This window comes from Thermobia domestica, chromosome 1 (assembly GCF_964235325.1).
Source record: "Thermobia domestica chromosome 1, izTheDome1.hap1.1, whole genome shotgun sequence".
Classification (NCBI taxonomy): Eukaryota; Metazoa; Arthropoda; class Insecta; order Zygentoma; family Lepismatidae; genus Thermobia; species Thermobia domestica.
In genome coordinates, this window is record NC_137454.1 from 163,881,116 (window position 1) to 163,900,483 (window position 19,368).

Sequence of the window (19,368 nt, forward strand, 5' to 3'; positions counted from 1 at the left end):
TAGCTCCATCTACAGCCCCTATTGGGTGGCCCTAAGTTAAGTTAATATTTGGTAGAGGTGGTTTTCTAAAAGGCAGTGCCAGATCATCCTAGTGGTTGAAATCATTAGTATACTTAAAGAGTGCCCTTGACGAGTGGCACCACCTATTGTAAGATTTCGGAATTTTCACCTTTTATCTCTTACTTCAGTAATAATGTTAAATAATCATTAACATAGTTTCATTTGGATATTATATTTCAATATTCTAAACTGCCAATGTTTTTTATCTTCCCGTTAAGATTAGAAATATTAACAGTGTTTCATCGCTTGTGTCATTATTTTTTTATGAGCATAAATTAATCTTTAAACAGAATTAATAACTCCAACCTATAGCAGATAAATATTAAATCATATATGTTAATTAATCATAACGTGTATCAAAATAATGTTTCCTTTTAGTTTGTTCCTGCAGTTTGCCATGGTATCTCAGCTTGTATTAACATATTGTATTGATATTTCAGAGCGAACAGCTAATTAGCAGTAACCTATGAACTCTATAATCCTCGGCAATGGACAGCACTTTATAATTTCCCCTTCAGACTTTCCACTGCTTGTCATTTATAATTTGTTTCTGGACTTCTGATAACTAATTTTGCTTTGTTCAATTACGCTATTTTAATGGAAATAACATTAGAATTAATACTTTCATTCTTACATGGAAATTCAGTCTCTTTTTTACCCCTTAAGGCCGCGGTGGCTCAGTGGTAGTGGCCTCTGGTGCATGGAGTCCCTAGTTCGATCCCAGCTCGCTCCAAGTGGGCTTCGTGGTGGACAAACACCGTATGCATGGATTTTGTTGAGGTTCTCCTGTTTTCCCCCACCTTCATTCCACCATTTGATCCATTTCTCATTATCACCGTTTCCATTAGCCTAGCTGGCATTACTCTGGAACGTAAAACGTAAAGATTTCATTTCATTTCACTCCTTTTTCCCCTTCTTTCGAACAACTACGTACTCGGCTACATCGCAAGAAGACCCCCCCCCCCCTGCCCCCCCCTCCCCCCCCCCCTTTTTATATTCTATTAACGTGCTAAATGAAGCATTCTGTCCGGGCAACAGGATACACGCTTTTTCATTTCGAAATTAATTGAGAATAAATTTTTTTACAAAGACCTATCTTGATCAAACTTTCAGCATAGATAAGGTTCGGGCCTGGGATGTTTTCGTTATTTCACTTTTACGGTGGAACCTAGGGAAGGGGGAGATATATGTAAAAAGAATAAAAATAAAAGTGACCATCTTTGTGACTTCATCACGCTTTTACTACAGGACCGATCTTTATCAAATTTTCAATATGGATGAAGTTCAGGCCTGGGGTGGTTTTTATCATATCACTTTAACGGTAGACCTTCGGGGAGATGGATGGGAGGGGACAGATATATAAAATTAAATAAAACTTAATAACTCTTGAACCACCGAACCGATCTCGATCAAATTTTCAACATAGATGAGGTTCGGGCCTGGGATGATATTTATCTATTCACTTTGATAATAGAACTTAGGGGAGGTGGTAGGAGGGGGATATATATATATATATATATATATATATATATATATATATCAAACTTAATAACTCTTGAACTACCGGACCGATCTCAATCAATTTTCAACCTAGATGAAGTTTGAACATGAGATTATTTTTGTCATATCACTTTGACGATGTAACTTAAAGGAGGGGAAAGACATTTACAAATGATCGAAAATGACCGATATTAGTGTCGAATCTATAGTTTTTGAGGTCGCTGAGATGAACAGTGACACTTCTGATGCTATTTAAATCAAAATTCATCCACGCAAAAATTGTGGGAGGGGAGAGTTAAAAAATTAGGGAAAAATACTTTTTTGGAATTTCACCTGCGATACCCCTAATATTTATTACACGACTGAAAATAGATACACTGGTAAACTTTTAAATTTTAGAACAATTTTTAATGATTGCGCAAGCCGATTGAAATTTTGAATACTATAGGTATATACACATTATTATATACATATTACACAATTATACATAAAAGCGAATTATTGCTGATTCTATTTGCATTATTAAAACTTTGTTAAGTTTATTTGCTTACTCTATTTTACACTTCACTTTTACATGTTTAGTTTACTTAGATAAGATATTCCTTGAACAGTATGAATATTGATTCCTATGTTCCACAACAACTAGAAATAGGTACTGTTTCTTTTCCTCGTCCTTTGTCATAATACCGTTATACTTTTGTATGAGGCCAACTTCACGTTTTGCGTGGTCTTTAACTTAAAAAGTAACCAAGAAAGTTCTGTCGCTTTTTATGAAAGTCTGTGTTCCATTGGCCTTTACACCGTCAGTTGAATGCGTATGGAGATAGTAAGGCGAAGGTCAGTTATTGGTGTGAGTATATCCAACATAATACCTGGTTGCGGTTCAATTACATCGTAAACGTGCTAAGAATAGAGTTAACATGGGACCTTCACAGAGCGTCACAAGGTCGTGTATGATGTACGAGTTCAAACTTTTAGACAAACGGGCTGTAGCGGGGCGGAAGAAATGCCAGGCCTTTGATGAGGGGGTCGTGACTACGTGAACAGTGCAGCGGTGGTTTAACAAGTTTAAGGACTGTGACGACACACTCGAAGATGCACCACGTGCCGGAAGACCAACACATGCACAAAATTAAGATCTTCAGGCAGCAATTAGAGGCAAACAGTGGCCAGGTATGTGAGGAACTGGGAGTGGAGAAATCATTCGGCATCACTTAGGAGGCACTACAAGTTGGATCGATAATTCCCATATGATTTGACTCCGGGCCAGAAAGCAACGCGAGCAGACACCTGTGTTTCTTTGCTGTCTCGTCTGAGGAAGGAGCCCTTTCTGGACAGGGTGTTGACGTGTGATGAGAAATGGGTTCTATACGAAGCTCCGCGGCGCCGTCGTCATTGATTAGCATCCGATGAGCCGGATCCAAAACAGCCTAAACCAGCACTGCACCAGACGAAAATCCTCCTGTGTGTTTGGTGTACTGCTCGCGGCATCGTGCATCGGGAATTGCTACCAGCTGGTCAGAGCATCAATACAACTGTATACTGTCAGCAGTTGAGAAGTGTTCAAGAAAAACCCAATACTCTGGAGCTAGTACTACTGAATGGCAAGCGAGTCCTCCTGTTACAGGACAACGCTAAGTCCCACGTGGCTAGGATGAACCGGAACACAACTCTACGCCTTGGATGGGAAACACTATTGCATTCGCCATACTCCCCGGACATTGCACCGTCTTATTATCACCTGTTCCATTCCTTGGACAATCACTTTAGAGGACGAAATTTCAAATCCTTAGCAGAGGTGCAAAATGCACTTGATACTTTCCTCGCTTCACAGCCCGCAAGTTCTACCGCGAGGGAATTCATTGCTTTCCAGAACATTGGCAGAAGGTCATCGATGCTGATGGTGACTATTTTTGATCTTCCAGATACGTCTTAGGTGTCATATCGATGTTCGAAAGTGGTGGGCGAGATAGCGACAGAACTTTCTTGGTTACCTTTATACTTCATATCCAGGTAAGTAGTCAGTGTTGGATTTACATGTCTCCGTATCTTGTGCAAGAAATTTTGCTCGAGTACACAGACGTTTAAAAAAAAAAAAAATCTCGATCTTGGCATCCTGTAGTGAAACAAGAGCATTTCAAGGTATGTGCAGGCCTTTTGCAGGCACATCATTACTCGTATCTGTGTCTTTTTACCATTTTTTGCTTCGTCGTCGAAGAACGCCGTCCAATGAGTTCTTCGCTCAAGTACCAGAGATCACCACATTTTTTCCCTGGGTTTTGTAAACAGCTGAATTTTCTGTTTTATATTTAAGAATGATTTTCAGGAACTCGAGATCATTTGTTGGAGCAGATGCTGCATCTGGTGATAAGAAACACGATTTCACATAAATTTTATCAAGGAAAGTGCCCAAAGTAATCAACCACTTTTTCTTCTGATGAGTAAGGATGAAGTGGCCTCTAAAAAGCCATATTTTGAATGCGAAAAGTTCCTTTGCCATCCACTTGGCATGGTGAATAGCTCCGGGTGCTGCAAATGATCACCAAATGTCTCACTAACAAATTCGTCATTGCGGTGAATATTGTTTAAAATTTGTAAAGTTAACATTGTTTCTAATGGCATGATAAATACAAAATGCAATGGATGCACCAAAGGGAATGGAAAGACAGCCTTTGTTGATCGTTGTTGGAATAATATCTCCTATAATGGCATAGTTGATTTGTAATAAATAATTACATGAACTGGATTCAGGAGAATAAATGCACAAAACCAGAATGTATCCCATTGTCAACATAGCGACAATAAAGCACTAATTTTGTCGATTGCGCAAACTCTAAATATTGAACTATTGATTTGAAATTTTGCATGTATTATTTATTCGTAAGGGGGAACAAATTTAGGGGTGCCACGGTAAAATTTCAAATTTTCGAAATTTTGGAGCACCCGAATTTTATATATATATATATATATATATATATATATATATATATATATATCATACTTTTCGGGGTCGCTGACATGAACAATGACACTTCCGATGCCGTGACCCGCAACATGAGGAGGAGAGGGAATATATAAAAATCATCGAAAATGACCAATATCAAGGAGCGCTTAGTAATAGTTAAAAGTGACTGGCTAACGAAACATATTACTATTTTTTTTTTTTTTTTTTTTAATTTAACCCAGCGAAGCGGGTAATTGATGTTAGTACGAAATAAAATTTATAGTTTTATGTCCCATGATTGTACCCTATAGGTGTAATGAAATGGATGATTAATGAAAGTGATTGATTATGAAACAATTAGTGGAATGAGAATATGAGAGGAAATAGAACTCCGAGAAAACTTACGAACAATGTCCATCTCAAACCAGGGTTTGCCCAAGTGGGCCCAGCCCGAAAAAACCCACCGGGTTTTTTCGGGTTGGACCCACCTGAAAAAACCCACCTTAAAACCCACATGGGTTTTTGAGCTTTTTGTTAATATATTATTGATACAACCAAGGTGATCACATTGAAAGTGATTTTTATCAGATTTTGGACTTTCCTTGGGCGAATTAAATACTTTCCCGTTAAGGTATACAACATTCAACATAAGACCTTCATAAAGTTCTGAATGCACTGAATGAATAAAAGAAAAAAAAACTTACCTTAGCTTGAGATAATTAAGTAACAAATTAATGTATGGATTATGCTTATAGCCCATTTGAAGGGAAAAAAAATGCAATTTTATATTTTAGAAAATACTTTCGGTGAATAGTGTGCTCAACAGCTTGGCGACACCGAGGGACGTTGTCCCTCATACGTTTGACGCGTTTAAAGCCATAGATGCCGGTACTACCAGTAAACATGTAGTGCATTAGTAAAACTATTAGTATTATTTCTTACCTTTGATGGTAACACAAGTATTCTTCACTAAAATTTAGTTTTCGAACAACTACAGTTTAGTGCAGTTATTTGTAGGTACTCTTCAAATAGAGGTGCAATTATTTGTAGGTAGAAGTTCTCGGGAAATTCCACCAATTGAACGCACAAAGCATCGGAAAAATGAAATGAAATGAAATCTGTGAGCTTTACGTCCCACGGTTATGCCGGTTAGGCTAAAGGAGACGGTTATGATGAGAAATGAATGAAATGGTGAAATGAAGATAGTGGAGAGAAAACCCACGCACACGGTGTTTGTCCACTACAAAGTTCACTTGGCGGGAGCAGGGTTTGAACCCTGGACCCCATGTACCAGAGGTGAACGCTCTATTACTGAGCCACCGCGGCCCCCCACAAATCATCGGAACTGAATACTTCAACAATAAAACTATTTATTTTATGCTGGAAGATATTTAATTTCATTTAAGACATTCTGAAACATCCTAACTATATATAAAACTACATGAGCTGACATAAATTGAGCACTTCCTGTAGGGCTACAATGATTAAATTTGACATGATTATAGCATTCCAGGACTAACCGACAGGAAAATAGCCAAAAGTGAATATTTCAAAATATTTTTAGGGGTCTAAAGGGTGATGAAGAAATTCCCTTGTTATTTAAATGGGCGTTTTCTTGGGATACAAAATTTTATCTTTTAAATAGTTGAAATAGGAAAAGAAATGATAGAATTGTGGGTCAAGAGATGCGAGGCCGAGCAAAGACAGTGTGTGGGGAGGGGGCGATGGCCCCGGGTGGGCAGATTCAGGAAATATGAAGAGCAATTTCATGAAAATCCTGTTGATTCAAAGGGCGTTTGATAAGAAATGCGGGGCCGTAGGCCGAGAAAACTCGGGTCTGGGGGCAGAACCCCCAGCTAGCCAAAAGCTAGTTTATTTTATAAAATATGAATTATATCTTTTTAATGGTCTTAAATTAATTTTCTGGAAAGATCCCTCTTGCAACAAGTGCTCGGGAAATTCCCGTAATTGAACTCACCAGGTATCGAAAGTGAACTTCAACAATAAAAAATATTTATTTTACGCTGTTAAATTAATATATTTGGTGTTCATATTTGGCAAATGTCAATGAGGCTTCTGGGATGATTCAATCTGCATTTGTTCGTTCGTCTGCTTGTACCACACAAACTAAAGGGAATCACTTCCGGTCTTTTAAATGTAAATTTTCAGAGAACAAGCACGAGACACACTAAATTTTCTGTATAGATTTTGGCGGCATACCAACGTAAAATTTCAAAATGGTGACTATTTTTTTAAAAATAGCGGGTATGCACGCTACAAAGCGCAATTTTCGGTCTGTTAAGTCGAAATTTTTAGAGTAGAAGCACGAGATACTCTAAATTAGCTGTATATATTTTGGCGATGATCCAACGTAAAATTTCAAAATGGCTGCCATTTTTTTCAAAAAAGCAATGAATAGAAAATTGTTGCAAGTTGTGACAATGATAATCTTGAAATATAAATCACATTTTAACACTTTTACCCCAAAGACATTGAAAATTTTGATAAAACCCAATTAAACCCGAAAAAACCCAATAAAACCCGAAAATACCCGAAAAAACCCATATGGACCCAGGTGGGTTGGGCTTTTTCAGAAAAACCCGGGTTTTTTCAAACCCTGTCTCAAACTCATATGGTCCAGGAACGAACTAGGGATCCCACGCACCAGAGACGAGCATCTTGCTAGTGAGCCACCGTGATCTCTGTGTGCTTTCTTGTAATACCTTTGAATATGACTAAAATAATACTTAACAAAAACAAGTGTTGGTTCACATTAAAATAAGAAACCCTGTTGCTTCACCGAATGATTTCAATAATTATGTTAAGCTGGTAACAGTTTTACAACTACTGTTGCCTTCATCTGATTAAAAGTCGTCCTACTACGTCTTTAATGTATCCCCATCCATTGTATATTGTTTGATCATACCTTATAAATATTCCTGTAGACTACAAAGATCTGACACCATATTATCACTGTGATCTCCGAAAATGGAATTCTATACAAACTTAAATTTAGAAGCCACATTTGTAGGTAAAACTATCTATGGCGCCATGTTGTGTATACTTGAATAGCCACTTCACACTCTGCTATGTATATTTTATCACATCCCGCGGTAGTTAAGTTCTAACAACAATTCTGTTTTGTAAATAGATATTTGAATATACAGAATTCAGTATTCCAGTTCTTTCTGAATTCATAAAGTGCAATCAGAACTTCGTACTCTACAGGATAGGAAACAATAATTTGGAATGAATATGAATACACTAAAATGTAGGAGGGGGAGGTCCAAGTTTCTACGCTCGGAAGATTTTTCGGAGGCAGCAACACCAACCGAAACCATTATCAGGTTAACATAATTATTGGACGTAGTAGGTGAGTAAATATCTTTTCTTTTTAATGTTATAATATGCGCCAGTACATGCTTTGAGTTAATATTCATTATATTAGTTATTAAGTTATTGTATTACAATTATTATTAATATAAATATATTTAAAATAGTAAAATTAATACTTTTTGTTTACTGTAAAAAATTATTTGTAGAACCAGTCAGTGTATGGCTTCGTGGGAGGATCCTCATGATTCTGTGGTGTATTGCCTTGCGACTGATAATATGTACACCGTTTTGTGTGGTACATCTCAACATGGGAGAGTTCAGTTATGGGACAAGAGAATGAAAAGTAGTGTCCAGGTAAGTACATAAATAATACTATCTAGTATGTTATTTTAGTTTTCTCATTCTGGATTCAAATTGCTGAAAGGAAAGTGTTATAGATTTTTTATTTACGTTTGTTTTGATCTTTTACGTTGTGCCTTTGCTTTGTTTTTCACGAAGATTTACTTCACTCACTCAGATTCACTTTATGAAGATTCTATTAATACTTTTTTTTGTTTTAACTCTTTCTGTTCTTGCAAAGGGGAAAATACTGATTATTAAAAAAAAAATCCTGTATGTAAGTTTATAAATAGAAAGGTATGAGTGTATTTCTGGAATGAAAGCCTCCGAATGATAGAGAAGCAATTATTCCATTAATACGCTTGATCCAGATTTAATTTCATGTAACTTCATAGAAATTAGTTTGCGACAGGCTTTCATTTTTCCCAGCCTTTTCTTTATTCTTTCGTTATTTTAATTTACGTAAAGACTGAAATTGTCAGATTTTAAATACACTGATTCCTTGATAGCGTCTGTAAGTTTTTTACTGGACGATTTCAGCGTGTTAAGTTCTGACCTTATTTACTAGAAAAGTTGCTTTAAGGTGGAATTACTTTATAAACACTGTCCGTTGATAGTGCAAGAAATATAACTTGTTAATGAAACTAGCAAACTCGCATGTCCTGCGCAAGCGCAGGACACTATTGTTGTCTGAATATCTTTAATTAAGAATTTCTCGTTAATTACTCGAATTTAAGACGTCCTCGAATCTAAGACGCACCCCGATTTCGCTGGGTTAAATTAAGGAAAAATAGTAGTAATATGTTCTGTTTTTACTATTACTAAAGTGCTCTTTGATATTGCTCATTTTCGATTATTTTTATATATCCCTCCTCCATCCCCATGTTACGGGGCACGGTATGATAAAAATTATCCCAGGCCCAAATGTCATGTAGGTTGAAACTTTCATCGAGATCGTTTGGGTGGTTCAAGAGTTATTAAGTTTTATTTATTTTTATATATCTATCCCCTCCCCTCCTCCTACCCTAAGTTGTACCGTCAAAGGGATATGATAAAAACCAACCCAGGTCCGAACCACATCTATGTTGATAATTTGTTTAAGATCGGTTCGGTGGTTTAAGCGTGATGAAGCCACAAAGATAGTCTCTTTTATTTTTATTATTATTATAATTATTATTATTATTATTATACATATATGTCTCCCCTTTCCTCCCCAACATTGTACCGTCAAAGTAAAATGATGAAAACATCCCAGGTCCGAACCTTATCTGTGTTGAAAGTTTAATCGAGATCAGTCGGGTAGTTCAAGAGTTTAAGAGTTACAAACATAGTCACTTTCAATTTGGATCTGAAGTTTTTGTTCAGTCACTGCTATCAATATATACATATTTTTAAAATATGTTTTATTTTTATGGATAATTCCTACTACAGCATATTTGAAATTTTACATTAAAGCATGTAACATCAGTAATAGCAAAAAGATAGTAGAACATTAACAAATAATTAAAACTGAATTTTGCACAATGCAGATCGAAATATTCTGTTAGGAGTAAAGATATCTATGATAGATGGAATTCTGTTGAATTCAGTAGGAACCCTGTACAGAGCGACAGGCTTTTACACTGGTACAGGTCTTGGTTTCCGAGCATATCCCGTGTTGTGCAAATAGGTGCTCTCAAATTAAGTATAGAAAGTAGAGAATGCCAGTTTTGCATTTTTACAAATTATTTCAATTTGTAGAGTTGAAAATTCTAAAAGGAATGGTGTTTGTTTGATTGTGATACGTTCAGTTATTAGCGAGTAACAGAGGAAAAACGATTTTGTGATGACGTCATCCGTAGTCAAGCTGCGAGAACAGGCTTCCATACACAGTGCCAAGCATTTCATTTATGAGTGGTGCGGTGGCACGTTCTAAAGTTCGATTTCCTTTTCCAGATCTGATTGCAAAGACCTAGAAATGTCATCTGCGTGTAGAAAATAATATCTGATGGTGGGCTGCACAAAAGTTTTTATATTATAAAACGTAGTTTTTCCTACAAAGCATAAGTTCAGCGTTTCCCAAACGAACTAAAATTTCGAAACCAGTACCATTTAAATAGTTGGTGGACGAGATTGCTACAACACCTAAGTACCTTTCCTTTAATCATGGTTCCGATTCCCAAACTTAAGTATGTTCATTTTCACGTTTTGTTGCAATTTTTAATGATGTCCCTATAATTTTATACTTTAAGGTATGTACAGAAGCGTGGCATATGTGGCAAAAATGAAATAACGTATGTAAAGTTTGCCAGAATACGGAAAATACGTTGTCGGTTACATTTGTTTTATTCGCATCGCTCTGTGCGGAACAACTCTCGTTACCCGTTTCATCATCATTGTCACTTAAGACTCAAAAATTAAATGATGAACTAATGTCCTGAGGAACACTGTCAGCGTCACTGATTCTTTCTACAAGCCAGTATATTTCACTCCCAATTCACACTGTATGGCAGTTGTATTTACATTTATTTCTAAAACAGTACCTTCAGAATCGAGTGATACTGTCGCTATTACTCTCTAATGCCTCCTCTTTACAACCAGCAATTGCGTCTTATACGTTTTTTTATGTTGGTAATTGGACATGCATCGGTGCTTGTTCAATGGCTCGAATTCTAATTCTTTCAATAATGTAGTTGGAACAGTGTTCTTTCTTAAGTTTGTGTGTAAATGATTCTCCTAGCATTAGCTTTTCTTTCAATAAACATAACTGTTCGAAGTAGAACTCTTCAAGATGTTTGGAACAAACACGAGTGTTTTTATTTGGCACAATTTGTTTCCTACTGATTTTCTTAAGCCATGATTTATATCGATCTGGTGATTTCTCACGACTTGGAAACGTAAAAAAACGATGTTTTATGTCCCTCAGCTTTAATCGCACGTGAATTACAACCGAAAACACAGCTAGGCATTTTTACCTCACTTCACAGACACGGCACGCGCTGTACTAACACGTACTTTTCACTTCGTACCAGTGCTTCTTTTCGAAAAAAATGTTCCGGGGGACAGTATTCGGCGAGGCACATATTATATGTACACGGTACTACTCTATTATTATTATTATTATTATTATTATTATTATTATTATTATTATTATTATTATTATTATTATTATTATTATTATTATTATTATAATAGACGTACTATTTTGGTCTCCTCCGGGGAGGCAGCACTTCCAGAGCTCCGGTATACAGGCTCCCCCAAAAAAAACATGTCTGGAAGAAACACTGCTTGCACAACACTACGTAATCATTCTCTCTATTTTTTATACTAATGTGTAGGAAAAACAGCTAATAAAAATGTCCCACAAGAATTCAACACATAGCAAGACTGCTAACGAACCCAAATTAATTTATTAAATCCACTGCACTATTAAAGGTTTATCAGCTGCGCACAAGCGAGTGGTTGCTGACTCACATTGAGTTAGTTCCTCGCTAGCCCACGGGTGACGTCAGCATTTGCGATTCATAAAAAATAAACACCTATAGAGCTGAACGAGACGGCCTATCAAGATTTAAAAAATACGTGTCTCTTTATTTTTCAGAATTCTTTCTATTGCACCAAACTTGTTTTTAACTCGAACTACTTTTTTTTAAACCAATACAGTATAATAAAGAAGGTAGCCCATGATAAAAAAGTTCGATTTTCACTGGTCTACTTGAACGATGCATTTAACCTCCGTTACATCCCTGTACATTGTTGGCTATACTGAAGTCTGTACTTGATAACAGTATCAGTTGAGCACGATCCGTGGAACGATAAAGATAAAAATGACAGTGTTTTCTGTGTACTTCATTTGTGATCTTTCCGCTGCCCATTCACTCAGCAATAGTGAAACGGTGCAGGGAAGAGGGTGTGACAGTTGCATCATTACCATTTTTATTTAATTTTTAAATAAATCTTTTAAACCCAATTTTGCGTATAATTATGAACATTAGTGCATATCATTTTCATTTTCATTTTTGTTTGTTTAAAGAGCCAAAGAACATTCTCTTTATTTTCCCTTACTATCCGAGAAGTAACATGTTTTATTTTTTTCTGTATACCTGTCCGTGCGGCGAGGACAGTTGAAAGACCCTTCCATTGTCTCTCAATACCACTGCCTAAGCCACACACGTAGAAAACCACACACAGCAGAGTTCCCCGCGTGAACGCAAGAAAGAAGAACAAAACAGCTTTTAGCATCTTTTTGTGAAATGGAGAAAAATAATAAAGTCCTAAAACGTTGAATAGAATCCAAGTAGAAATATAATCTCTGCGAATTTGTCAAAATCACAGCATAGACCATATGTCGCCACTCAGAACCAAGATAAAATTTTAACATAGAACTGTGAAATGGTCCAAAACCATGCACGAGACGACTAGGAGCCAAATCAACTCTCATAAAAATTTTCGATATAACATGTGAAATTTGAAGGAAGCACGTACGTTAGAGAAACGACGCCAGAACACCGTAACTAGGCGGAGACCAAGAGAATCAAAATTTAGGACACCAAAATGACTTAACGAATAAGAGAGCAGAGACGAAATCGAAGACACCGTTAGAGGCGTATCCAAAAAAGTTCGGCAGGTTAAAAATTCAAAACTCCAAGGAGTCGTAAAATAATTCTTCACCGGGAAACAGCGTACCACCGCAACACAAAAACATACCCGGAACTTACACACACACTACATTCATAATCAAAAGTTAAGTTCACAATAACAATGTGCGGCTAAACTTACCGAAGCCGAGTGTACGAAATTACAATCTTTCCTTAGCATAGTAACCTACACATTGATCTTCTTCAAAATATATTTATATATATAAACATATATATATATAAACTTTGTAACGCTGCTAATATACATATATATATATAGATCGCGAAACGCCTACAAACATTTTTTTTGAGTGACAGAGTTTCGTACTTATAAACGTAATCACGAGCTATTACAGACAATTAGAATAACCTACATACGCACCGAAAGCACTTGAACTAGTTTTAATCATACATAATCAGTTTTGAAGTATTATACACAATGCTTAAAAACAATAAACACTGTTTATCCGTGTAACACTACACTTTTAACACCGAGAGTGATGTTGGTGCAGTGTGACGTCTGAAAGTGCTTTTAGTGAGAGTGCATCCTATCAGAAATGGACCAACAGAAGCCCCACCTTGATGGATCAGGAGACGCCCAAGAGCGACGCCCCTTCCAGTTTGAGAGGAGGACGCAGCGGGAATCGAAGAGAGGAACTCCGAATCCAGGACACTTCTCACGAAAGAAGGAAGCCAGTAAACGCAGGGACATCTGTATGTGTGTTGTGAGCTTGGTGGTGAGAGCAGTGTGTACGGCGAAAGGTAGGACCCATCCAAATTATTTTTTGTTGATTCCAAAAGGGAAATTTTCGTCATTGAATAAAATGCAAGACGTTCGCGATATAAAGTCGGAACTATTTGAAAACTGTTAATGTATTTACACCGCGTGGAGAAAAGATTTTCCAACTCGAACTGTAATTGCTAAACAATTAGAACTCTTTTTTTTTCTTTCTTTTTGAGCAAGGCTTATTAAAAAAATAGAGATACTTTTTACAATGATACTTATATGTATATATATATTCTGTGACTTTAGTGAATATGTCGTTGTTTTTATTAAGGAGATAGTAGTTTAGGTCATTTCTCTATTTGTCGCTTAGATTTTTTTTTTTTGATAACATATAAAGAAAGTTAATTTAAAAGTAGATCGAATGACAGGTTGTAGACCTTTGACGATGAAAGAAGTATTTACTTTAACATATGGAAATTTGTATGAAGTAAAAATGCATCATCTGCGCTATGTACATGTAATATGAGAACTTTAAGATAATTTTGAACAAGACATAATAGATATTCCTAGAAAATATATTCAAGACATTGCTTTAATTGTCCAGAGATTATAGTGTTTGTAAAGTAATTTTGCATAGAAGTGAACGTACTAAATGAGTCTATTTCGATCTATATACTAGTAAAACTCTAATAAATAATATTGTAATGAGTCATCAAATGTATGTTACGTAAGAGAGCTAAAGGATTAATTAGTAACTATGATGTATATGCGACTAGTCTCGCAATCAATCATTTTCTTGGTTGGAGATACGTAATCCATACATAAAGCGGAACCGACATTAGTACAGTCAAGTAGAATACAGATGAAAAATACGAAGTAGGCTAAGTAAAGCCGCAATTATTACGTCAGTCTGATCCTCTAACAATCGAGCGATCAGACGTTTATGCGCATAAACTAGACGAACAAACATAGAGGAATACATGAAAATGTCCGGCCGTATACCAATCCTATTAATGATAAAGAGAAAAATCACGAAAAACTCAATATATTCAGATTAAAGAAATCTCGAGAGACGTCTTGACATTTATTATTTACATTCATGTGTTATTTGATTTGTATGTGTGTATGCATGTATTTACTTATGATTTTATATATATATATATATATATATATATGTTTGTGTCCATTAATTTTCTACTTGTGTTAATATGAGTATATATATGTAGCCTTTATGCATAACGAAATGGTAATGCTACGCTCATTGATTTTATGTATTTGATAGTGTATGCTTGTTAGGTAAATGTCAAAGTGCATATTTAGTGCACTTATTCTCATTCTCAGTTATTAATTTAAATAATTAGAAATGGTTAGCAGTCAGGCAGTAGGTTTATTTAACTCCTTTGGATCATTCTATGTTTCTTTCATACTTCCCACAAATCTCAAATCAAAGTCATGACTTGTTTCTCAATTTATTTTATTTTAGTTCAAGTTACTTCAACTCATTTCCACTTACTTCAACTAGTTTAACTCATTTTAAATCATTTCAATACTTAGTTTTCACCCGAATAAAATATAGGTTATTATATTCAAAATTCCGTCTAGCTATGTAATATCTTAATCTCGTAAATATTAAAAAGGTTATAGTCAAAATAAATCAGCTAATCAACGTAAAATATATACTTAGCATGCGATGTCAAATAATTAGGTATTTTTCAAATGCAAAATTGTAATCTAACCAGTTTGGTATGATATCTATGTAAATCAGGAAAGCTATATATATATATAAAATGTAAACAATGTAAGATTGCATCTAGCACTGTTTATAAACATCAATTCCACAGATTGTTTATTATTATCAGGTTAATGATAACAATTCATTCACTACATAGTTCAATGTAATTTACTTAAATTGATTTTTTTTTGTTAAGGCCTTATGCCTTATTCTGAACTTTTGTTGTCAGAAAACCCAAAATTCAATATTAACCTTCAGCTTGCTTAATTTTTTTTAGAAAACATTTTTGTGTTATTGTTTTCATTTGCTCATTAAAACTTTTATTACATTGTTAATCAAATTCGTACGCTTTTTCTTTCATAAACAAGTTGTATCCCTAACCTTAAGCATAACATTGGTTTTCCGAAGGATCTGTTAGGCAAATTAGGCAATATAAGCATTGCTCGATTCTAGTGGGGATTAGACTGATTTTCAGAATTTTCAACTAAATTCTAAATTCTAAACATTCGTTTATTTTCTGGTTTTATTCTTATTACTACTATTATCATTCAGTCCATTTGGAAACCAAGTGAAAGTCAGTCTAGTTCGTCCACACAAACCAAACATTAGAGCGAAATTCTCTTTCAGCGTTGCAGCATGTGAATTCAGGATATGTATGCGAATAATATCAAGTTTCATTTGCTTACACGGTTTTAGAGGGATCTTGTTTCCCTAAAGCCCTGGGACACCGCGGGGAGATAGGATTTCCAAACCGTGAGACCAATCCTTATCGAGTCACAAACCATCTTAGTTCGGGGAACGGAGACCGTAACGGTGGTGCACAGGGAATAAATAGTGACAGACGGAATGTGAACCCAAAACCCGCTGTCTAATTTTTTTTTACTTTTATTATTACAAAAATCTGGCGCTACAAACGAACACCACCGGGATCTTTCTCTTTTCATTTTTCAAATTTTACAAATATGGCGCATCCGAACAGGAACACGATAATAAATTTTCGAACTCGATAATTTACGTTTAGACACGATAATTAACTTTCAGATTCGATAACTTATTTTTAGATGCGATAATTAATTGTCAGACACGATAATTACTTTACAGTCTCGACGAATACACTTCAAAGAACTCGATTACCATTGAAGGGTGTAAAAAAAAAAATAAAAAAAAAAAAAAAAAGTAACTACTTGCTAAGATTATCATCAGCTACATAATGAGCCTTGGAATCGAACTACATTCAACGGAAGTTGAACAGTACTTCTAGGAACGATCAACGTTCTTTTCCCCTCCAATTTCATTTCTTTTTCAGCCAGAAGAATGTAAGTTATGTTTACGTTGAGCTAGCAATAGAGAATATTCAGTTTGCAGAATTTATTTGTATTGAAAATGGGTGATTGAACAAGGAAAAGAAGAAAAAGAAGAAAAATAAGGTAACCAGGTGAGGAAAATAGAAATAGGATAATAACTACAAGTTGCTAAAATCAACTCGAACCTGCTACCATTCATGTATTTGTAAGATATCCATTCATATATTTATATAGGAATAATTTTTCTTTTATTAGTTTATATTTAAGGTATGCATATATTCGTTTATCATTTGAACTTTCAGTATGTATAGGATTAAGCTAGAAATGTATCAACACCAATGTAGATTAAGTATAGCATTTAGTAAATTTTAAGATAAGATGATTTAAAGTGTGAATTACTATGCTTTGGAATTATTGCAAAAGATCGTACACTCAGGTTTACTTCATGAATAAATAAATAAATAACGTAAAACGTGTTGTGTGTGTGAACAATTATAAACGACGAAACATTTCACTAGTATACCTCAAGAACACTGTTTAAAAAAAAAAAAATTAATTTAGTAATTAGTAAATACTTTTTTGTGTGTGCAAAAATAATTTGGCACCAAAGCCGTATATTTTTAGTTGCAGATGCAGAAACTTTTTGCATAGACGTCAGAGATAAGGAGCAAAATGGCGACTGAAAAACAGACGGACGCTCCCAATAGAAGCCCTACAAATAATGATATATTCGCCATGCTCCAGACAATAAGAGAAGAAATAAGAAAACTTAACAAGAAGCTTGACGAGAACACCAGCAAGATTAACGAGAACATACAAGAAATGAGGAGAGAAAGAAAAGAGCGAGAAGAGCTCAGAGAGAAGCAAAATGAGACAGATGAGATTCGAGAAGAACCACCTCAAGGGGAATATATGCAAGACGCTGAGGTTATTCGAGAACGAGAGCAGCAAAATCAAATAGTAGAAAGGAGCGAACCGGAAGAAGTGATACTGAAGGAACCTCCATCAGAAGAAATTGTGCAAGATACACAGCAGGAGACCAAGACGACTCACTCACCTGTGGACATCCATATAAACGCACCGAAATTCAAGATTAAACGCAAACTGCGTGGAAGAATGGTCCCTGGGAAGGCAAGAATACAGCCAATACGGCACAAAGATGCAAGATTGAAATGTTTCCACAACAAACGTCCAGGATGGCAACGCAGCCATAACTATTACAGGAGGAATAATCACCTGACGGCACGGAGAAAAGGGGCAGAAGACTCCAGAAATGTAGAAGGAAAAGGAGTACTTGATTTCGAAGAAAAAGATTCATGGATAAATTACAACGGCCAGAGAAGCCCATGTGACCGACAAGAGATTCACAGTCAAGTCAGACCAAATGAAACACAAGAGATGAGCGATGATAACTGGGAGAACGAAGCAAATCCGCAATGTATTACCGTTCAGGATGAAGGTACCAGGAGAGGAGAACACAAGTTAGACGCAGGATGTAAAGATGGCCAGCACGATACAATGATTGCCCCTATCAAAGCGGTGAGAACTCAAGAAGAGAGTAATGACAATTGGAGGTACCCAGATGATAGAGAGGAAAACCCCGAAAATGAGAAGAATGGTATCGGCATTGTCACCATTCACCCGGCTATGACATTTGTTTACTAAAAGTTGACTTGCAACGGTCCAGGTTCGAGTCAAGGTCACGTGACAGCTTGCTAGAAAACAACCTCAAATACACAATGGCATGAAAACAAATAGAAGCACAGTAATAGAATGATTGCATGCAAGAAGTAAAGAAGAGGAATTGCAAGAAGATCATGCAAGAAAAGAAAAATGGAAAACTGAAATATAAGCGCGGAGAAGAAAATTTAGCAGAAAGCTGATGAAGGAGATATAAGAGAATTTTGTATATGGCACAGCGCATTTGAATGTAACTGCATCTTTTATCCAAGTGGCTAACCCTAGAAGATAAACATAAAGAATAAGAAGATGAATTATATGGACGCATAATGCCCAGAAGTAAAATTGTTTACCAGCGTATTTACTTTAACTTTATTTCAGGTACCGGATGTGAGGCAACCGAAAATTACAGAGGAAGATTGGAAAAAGATATTCGCCAATGTGCGCAACCCAGCATTAAAACCGGCCCAGGAGATATAATTTTTGTTATGCACGAGGAAGTGCCTATATACAGAGCAATCGGTAGAGAAGGATTCCCGATTTGAGCTCTCTGAAGTGGAGTTTTGCGTTTAGAGCAGAGACTCAACGCACTCCTTTCCCTTGGTGATGATACCTGCGAAAACGCGCCGAGCCAAAGAATAGTGAGCTACGAGCTGCGAGCAGATGACAATTCCACCAAGATGTTTGCAAGTTCCCACAATTGGATGTTCGCGACATGGAACTTTGCCATAATTATTTTACTCTCCTTATATTTTAAAGTTGTGTTACTGAAGAAGAATCATGGCCGAAGAATAAAAGCAGAAGTGCGAGCAGTGGCCTTGCCCTCGCACATGGAGGAATTGAAGCTCCATGCCACCCTCTGTAACCAATGCTCTCTTTCCCGATGATACAAGACGCTGAAGATTATATAATATTATTGTTTTGTTGCTTTGTTACCTAGGGCAGCCAGCACTTTGGAAGAAAAGTAAGAAGTCGTATCCCGCGCAGATAAAATAACGAAGAGTTCCAATCATTACACCTGCGATGATGCACACCAGAAGGAAGAAAATTAAAGAAGAACTCCAAGAGATAATTAGAAATAATGTCACATATTATTTAAAACATGCCTCATAAGCTTGTGTCCAGCAGCT

At 36.0% G+C, this 19,368-nt stretch overlaps 1 protein-coding gene across 1 annotated transcript in view; it reads left to right on the top strand.

Annotated features, from left to right (window-relative positions):
• Nucleotides 1-19,368, top strand: part of LOC145690557 (F-box/WD repeat-containing protein 4) — a 54,501-nt gene that overhangs the window by 29,123 nt on the left and 6,010 nt on the right. The window contains exon 7 of the mRNA XM_081765563.1: nt 8,047-8,194. Coding sequence (XP_081621689.1) covers nt 8,047-8,194 — 148 coding nt within the window. The remainder of the gene's footprint in view (nt 1-8,046; nt 8,195-19,368) is intronic.